General features: G+C 54.8%; 2 protein-coding genes across 2 annotated transcripts in view; one reads left to right on the forward strand and one right to left on the reverse strand.

The window, feature by feature from the left end:
* Positions 1-3,980, forward strand: part of LOC133361863 (zinc finger protein 853-like) — a 4,292-nt gene extending 312 nt beyond the window's left edge. Inside the window, exons 2-3 of the mRNA XM_061580853.1 lie at positions 1-699; positions 3,865-3,980. The exon at positions 1-699 is cut by the window's left edge and continues 174 nt beyond it. Coding sequence (XP_061436837.1) covers positions 1-699; positions 3,865-3,906 — 741 coding nt within the window. The 3' untranslated portion in view covers positions 3,907-3,980. The remainder of the gene's footprint in view (positions 700-3,864) is intronic.
* A 2,523-nt stretch (positions 3,981-6,503) lies between these two features.
* The window catches only part of LOC133361861 (uncharacterized), a 6,996-nt gene continuing 5,999 nt past the window's right edge, over positions 6,504-7,500 (reverse strand). The window contains exon 4 of the mRNA XM_061580851.1: positions 6,504-6,956. Coding sequence (XP_061436835.1) covers positions 6,708-6,956 — 249 coding nt within the window. The 3' untranslated portion in view covers positions 6,504-6,707. The remainder of the gene's footprint in view (positions 6,957-7,500) is intronic.

Raw genomic sequence — 7,500 nt, forward strand, 5'->3', positions numbered from 1 at the left:
GTGCAGCAGGTGCAGGAGCAGATGCAGAAGGTGCAGCGGCAACAGGAGCTTGTGCAACAGCTGCAGGAGCAGGAGCTTGTGCAGCAGCAACAGAAGCTTGTGCAGCAGCTGCAGCAGCAGGAGCTTGTGCAGCAGCAGGAGCAGCAGCAGCTGCAGAAGGTGCTGCAGCTGCTACAGGAAGTGCAGGCGCAGCAGCTGACGCATCGGTTCGAGCAGCTGCAGCTAATGCAACAGGAGCATCTGGAGCAGTCGCAGCAGTTCGAGGACCTTCAGGAGCTGCGGCGGCAAGTGCGGCAACTCCAGCGGCAGGTGCGGGAGGCCGGGGCGCAGCTGCAGACCTCCCAGCGGCTGCTGCGGCTGCGTGCGGAGCGGCTGCAGGAGGCGTTCGACACCCGAGGAGACGTCTTGCTGGCAGAGTTCGAAGCCTCCATCCCGGACTTTGTGAGCGGCGCGGAGCGGCTGGCGAAGCGAGTGGAGCCGCGCCGGCTGGTCGTGACCATGGCCTGGAAGGTTCTCAACGGAGCGCCCCTGAGCTGGGACGGCGTCCTGTCCGCGGTGGTGTACTGCGCGCTGCTCGTCAAGAGCCTCGGGGCCTGCGGGCGGCTGGGAGACTCGGAGAAGACGCGGCCCCTGACGGACCTGGTGGCCGCTGTGCTGCTGGTCGAACGCAGAAGCTGGCTCATGGAGCACGGAGGCTGGGTGAGGGGTTACACACCACCAACACCGCCACCACCAACACCACCGCCACCACCACCACCAACACCACCACCAACACCACTACCGTCGCCACCACCAACACCACCACCAACACCACCACCAACACCACTACCGTCGCCACCACCAACACCACCACCAACACCACTACCGTCGCCACCATCAACACCACCGCCACCACCAACACCACCACCAACACCACCACCAACACCACTACCGTCGCCACCACCAACACCACCACCAACACCACTACCGTCGCCACCATCAACACCAACGCCACCACCAACACCACCACCAACACCACCACCAACACCACCACCGTCACCACCACCAACACCACTACCGTCGCCACCACCAACACCACCACCAACACCACTACCGTCGCCACCATCAACACCACTACCACCACCAACACCACCACCAACACCACTACCGTCGCCACCACCACCAACACCACTACCACCACCAACACCACCACCAACACCACTACCACCACCAACACCACCGCCACCACCAACACCACCACCAACACCACTACCACCACCAACACCACTACCGTCGCCACCACCAACACCACCACTAACACCACTACCGTCGCCACCATCAACACCACTACCACCACCAACACCACCACCAACACCACCACCAACACCACTACCGTCGCCACCACCACCAACACCACTACCACCACCAACACCACCACCAACACCACTACCACCACCAACACCACCGCCACCACCAACACCACCACCAACACCACTACCACCACCAACACCACCACCGTCGCCACCGCCACCACTAACACCACTAGCCAGCCACTCACAGGGGGTGTCTTCTTCCCATATTTGAGGCACCTCAGCCTCAGCAGGGTTATCCCCACTTTGTGCCATGATGTTTTCCAGGCTGAGGGATTTCCCCTCCCCCAGGTCCTCACAGAAATGCTCAGCAAATCTGCAAACCTGTTCCTGGGGGTCGTAGATTGAATCTCCGTTCTTTCCCCTAAGGATGGTAATAGGTGTGGTGCTGCAGGTTACTTTTTTGATGGAATTAAAGAGCGATTTGTGATCGTGGGCCATTGAGGCAGACTCCATCTCCTCAGCAACACACGACCACCAACCATCCTTGCAGCGCCTCACGGCTCTCCGAACCTCCGAGCGAAGGCTGCGCTAAGCCTCATTCTCTGACAGTGGGATGCTGTAGAGTCTACAGCATCCCACTGTCAGAGAATGAGGCTACAGTCTACAGTGTAGACGATGAGAGTGGGCCTGTCGCTTTTTCTCAACCAGCATGAACACCACCTCTGTCAGCCAGGGTCTCTGGGGAGGTCTGGATGGTGTACCCAAAGCAGCCATTGCAGCTGCATGAGCCACAGTCCTAACCTTGCTCATTTTCCCTCGACATCAGGAGTGGGGGATGATGCAAACCCCAGCCGCAATCGATGATGCAATTCTCGCTTACAACTTTCATCAGCGAGCTGAGACCAGGCCACTATGGGTTTGAATGGGGTCCTGGGTGTACACCCACCACCGGAGTGGGAGAATGGCAGACACATCTTACAGATGACAGATGGGCAGTGTCTCACCACCCAGTGTCTCACTACCCAGTGTCTCACCACCCAGTGTCTCACCACCCAGTGTCTCTCTACCCAGTGTCTCACTACCCAATGTCTCACTACCCAGTGTCTCACTACCCAGTGTCTCTCTACCCAGTGTCTCACTACCCAGTGTCTCTCTACCCAGTGTCTCACCACCCAGTGTCTCTCTACCCAGTGTCTCACTACCCAGTGTCTCACCACCCAGTGTCTCACCACCCAGTGTCTCACCACCCAGTGTCTCTCTACCCAGTGTCTCACTACCCAGTGTCTCACTACCCAGTGTCTCACTACCCAGTGTCTCACTACCCAGTGTCTCACTACCCATTGTCTCACTACCCAGTGTCTCTCTATCCAGTGTCTCACTACCCAGTGTCCCACTACCCAGTGACTCACTACCCAGTGTCTCACTACCCAGTGTCTCACTACCCAGTGTCTCACCACCCAGTGTCTCACTACCCAGTGTCTCACCACCCAGTGTCTCACTAGCAGTGTCTCACTAGCAGTGTCTCACCACCCAGTGTCTCACTACCCAGTGTCTCACCACCCAGTGTCTCACTACCCAATGTCTCACTACCCAGTGTCTCTCTACCAAGTGTCTCTCTACCCAGTGTCTCACCACCCAGTGTCTCACTACCCAGTGTCTCACTACCCAGTGTCTCACTACCCAATGTCTCACTACCCAGTGACTCACCACCCAGTGTCTCACCACCCAGTGTCTCTCTACCCAGTGTCTCACTACCCAGTGTCTCACTACCCAGTGTCTCACTACCCAGTGTCTCTCTACCCAGTGTCTCACTACCCAGTGTCTCTCTACCCAGTGTCTCACTACCCAGTGTCTCACTACTCAGTGTCTCACTACCCAGTGTCTCACTACCCAGTGTCTCACTACCCAGTGTCTCTCTACCCAGTGTCTCACTACCCAGTGTCTCTCTATCCAGTGTCTCACTACCCAGTGTCTCACTACCCAGTGTCTCACTACCCAGTGTCTCTCTACCCAGTGTCTCACTACCCAGTGTCTCACTACCCAGTGTCTCACTACCCAGTGACCTGTGTGATGATGATGGTGGTGATGATGGTGGTGGTGATGATGATGATGGTGGTGGTGATGATGATGGTGGTGGTGGTGATGGTGGTGGTGGTGATGATGATGGTGGTGATGTTGGTGGTGATGATGATGGTGGTGATGGTGGTGATGATGATGATGGTGGTGGTGGTGATGATGATGGTGGTGGTGATGGTGGTGATGATGATGGTGGTGGTGATGGTGGTGATGATGATGGTGGTGATGGTGGTGATGATGATGATGGTGGTGGTGGTGATGATGGTGATGGTGGTGGTGGTGATGGTGGTGGTGGTGGTGATGATGATGGTGGTGGTGATGGTGGTGATGATGATGGTGATGATGGTGGTGGTGATGATGATGGTGATGATGATGGTGGTGATGATGATGGTGATGATGATGGTGGTGATGATGATAATGATGATGGTGGTGATGGTGGTGATGATGATGATGGTGGGGCTCCGTTCTGTTTCTCCTCCTTGGTGCTGCCACACAGGAGGGCTTCCTGCGAGCGCTCGAGCCGGGGACTCCCACCTAGGAGAGGAGCCACAGACGTCGAGCTCCGACGGGCAGCGGCAGTGGAGACGAGTAGAGAGAGAGGAGAGAGTGAGGAGAGAGTGAGGGGAGAGAGTGAGGAGAGAGAGAGAGGAGAGAGACAGAGAGAGGAGAGAGACAGAGTGAGGAGAGAGACAGAGTGAGGAGAGAGGGGAGAGAGAGAGGAGAGAGTGAGGAGAGAGAGAGTGAGGAGTGAGAGAAAGCGCATCGTAATTTCTGAATCGTGATGTAAACATTTTAAACTTGAGGGAATTCATGTCTTGGCAGTGGCAATGAGAGATGCAAACATTGAAATGGTTCGGGGCTTGAATCGGATGAAAATTCAGAGGCGTTAAAACGTGCAAACTACCAACTGAAATGTTCATTATTTTAAAGAAATTCCACAAGAACAATAGTCGTGGGGTACGTGTTGCTGTGTGCGTTTACACAATTTGACTTGAAGTCTTCCCGCAGAAATCTGCTTACACAGAAACAAAACATACAGCCAAGGAATTGTGGTGACGTGTTGTTTTAAATTGTCTGAATTTTTGTAGAACACTTTTAAGTCACAACATCAGACAGTAGTTTTGATCGTTGATGAATAATGTTTGTGTGTTTAGCGTTACCGACATAAAGTGCGTGCAAGTAAGTCGTGATTTTTAAACGTAATCTTCACTTATCATGGAACACAAATCTGAGTAGTAGTAGTTGTATCATGGCAAGGAGCTGTGTGAACATATAGCTGGATACTCGCAGTCACCTCAACACAAGTCATTCTCATGGTCTGAGAAAAGGATTATTTGAAACTCTTTCGGGAAAAAACAAGTATTACATAAATAATATAGATAATAGAAATAAGAGAATTGTTGAAAAATAATTATTTTATTTTATTATAATGTCTAAGCCACGCAGGAAAACATTGAAATTGATCAATAACGGTGAGTGTTGACTGAGACTGAGTGATTGATGTGAAGCTATCTGCAATAAATGTGACACGTTGAGTCTCTTAAAACATCTGCGCCGTTCTCTCGCCGCCGTGCTGCAGGAACAATGTTCCTATCTCTACCCGATACCCTATCTGATACCCGTACCCTACCCGATACCCGTACCCTACCCGATACCCGTACCCTACCTGATACCCGTACCCTACCCGATACCCGTACCCTACCTGATACCCGTACCCTACCTGATACCCGTACCCTACCCGATACCCGTACCCTATCTGATACCCGTACCCTACCCGATACCCGTACCCTACCCGATACCCGTACCCTACCTGATACCCGTACCCTACCCGATACCCGTACCCTACCTGATACCCGTACCCTACCTGATACCCGTACCCTACCCGATACCCGTACCCTACCTGATACCCGTACCCTACCTGATACCCGTACCCTACCCGATACCCGTACCCTACCCGATACCCGTACCCTACTCGATACCCAGCTACCCGTACCCGACCGGGTAGCCGGGTAGCCGTTTGCGACCCTGGTGCGGCCGGGTACGGGTAGGCCGTGAGTCACTGGTGAGTCACCGTTTGTCACTCATTTCGTGTGACGATGTGTGACGAGGGGGGGGGTCAGACATGTGTGACGAGGGGGGGGGTCAGACATGTGTGACGAGGGGGGGGGGCAGACATGTGTGACGAGGGGGGGGGGGTGAGAAATGTGACGTCACATCAAAATGCGCGACTTCAAATAAATACGGACGACACGTTCTACTTAACTAAACAGACTTTGTAATAAATGTTTTCTCCTACAACATCAGAGTGCAGCGCCACACTGAATACGCACTACAATGACAACAGTTTACAGCGATTTGAAGCATGTTTTATTTTTTTAGGGGGGGGCAGAGCTTTGTGACGTCATATTTGAGGGGGGGGGCGGAGATTTTGTGACGCCGTGTGACAAAGGGGGGGGGGGGGGGTCAAAAATATTCCAAAATCTCGTGACGTCATTTATGGCGTCTCATCGCAGGCGAACATCGTGAACACTTTGGGTTCAACGACGGAGCTGGAGTCACCGAGAGGCGAGGTCACAATCCGCTTCTACTGTTTCTCTTGTTCTACATCTCACAGCCAATTCAGTGGAATTTCCAATGCAACCAGCCAGGGGAAGATGACACATCTGATGGTTGTTGTGGAGTCACTGGCCGACACCATCAACGCAGCAAACTAGAGAACCCGTTTCCTCCTCCACCCACTCACGCGTTAGTGCCTCAACCTCGCAACGCACGAGTCACTAGAGACAAAGTCGACCCCCTGTGAACAGCACAACAAGGAGAGTGTGAGACTGTGCACCTCGCAACGCACGAGTCACTAGTGACAAAGTCGACCCCCTGTGAACAACACAACAAGGAGAGTGTGAGACCGTGCACCTCACAACGCGTCACTAGCGGCAAAGTCGACCCTCTGTGAACAACACAACAAGGAGAGTGTGAGACTGTGCACCTCACAACGCGTCACTAGCGGCAAAGTCGACCCTCTGTGAACAACACAACAAGGAGAGTGTGAGACTGTGCACCTCACAACGCGTCACTAGCGGCAAAGTCGACCCTCTGTGAACAGCACAACAAGGAGAGTGTGAGACTGTGCACCTCACAACGCGTCACTAGCGGCAAAGTCGACCCTCTGTGAACAACACAACAAGGAGAGTGTGAGACTGTGCACCTCACAACGCGTCACTAGCGGCAAAGTCGACCCCCTGTGAACATCACAACAAGGTGAGTGTGAGACCGAGCACCTCACAACGCGTCACTAGCGGCAAAGCAGAAGACGGTGAGGGGAGCGCGAGAGCCGCCCGGCTAGCGGAGTGAAGCGTCGTGGGAGCGAGTCCTTGACGCCGGCCCCGAGCCCCGAGCCCCACCCCCCCTAGGGCCCCCCAAGGGGGCGGCGCTGGCTGCTGCCGGCGCTGCGGCTGCTTGTTCCACCAGGCGGGGACGGCGCGGCTCCTCAAGCGTCGGACGCAGCGACTCTGTGGGCGGCGCGAAGCAGCCCTTCGCAAGCACCGCCTCCGGGCGCGGCGGACTCGGCACGTCGGAGCTAAAGAAGTTCTAGACACGGAGACACGTAGATTAGCGCGCTGGGCTACACACAGAGACGCGTAGATTAGCGCGCTGGGCTACGTGAGGAGAGAAAGTAGTTCTACACACACAGAGACGCGTAGAGTAGCACGGTGAGCTACACACAGAGACACGTAGAGTAGCACGGTGGGTGACGGTGATCGACACACACACACAGAGACTCGCACAGAGACTCGTAGATGAGCTGGTGGGTGAGGTGACCGACACACACAGACAGAGACTTGCACAGAGACACGTAGATCAGCTGGTGGGTGAGGTGACCGACACACACACACAGAGACTCGCACAGAGACACGTAGATGAGCTGGTGCGTGACGGTGATCGACACGCACACAGACACTCGCACAGAGACTCTTAGATTAGCACGGTGGGTGACGGTGACCGACACACACACAGAGACTCGCACAGAGACACGTAGATGAGCTGGTGGGTGACGGTGATCGACACGCACACAGACACTCGCACAGAGACACGTAGATTAGCACGGTGGGTGACGGTGATCGACACACACACA

The sequence above is a fragment of the Lethenteron reissneri genome, unplaced genomic scaffold, assembly GCF_015708825.2.
Source record: "Lethenteron reissneri isolate LAM-NWPU_2019-01 unplaced genomic scaffold, ASM1570882v1 scaffold_1266, whole genome shotgun sequence".
Classification (NCBI taxonomy): domain Eukaryota; kingdom Metazoa; phylum Chordata; class Hyperoartia; order Petromyzontiformes; family Petromyzontidae; genus Lethenteron; species Lethenteron reissneri.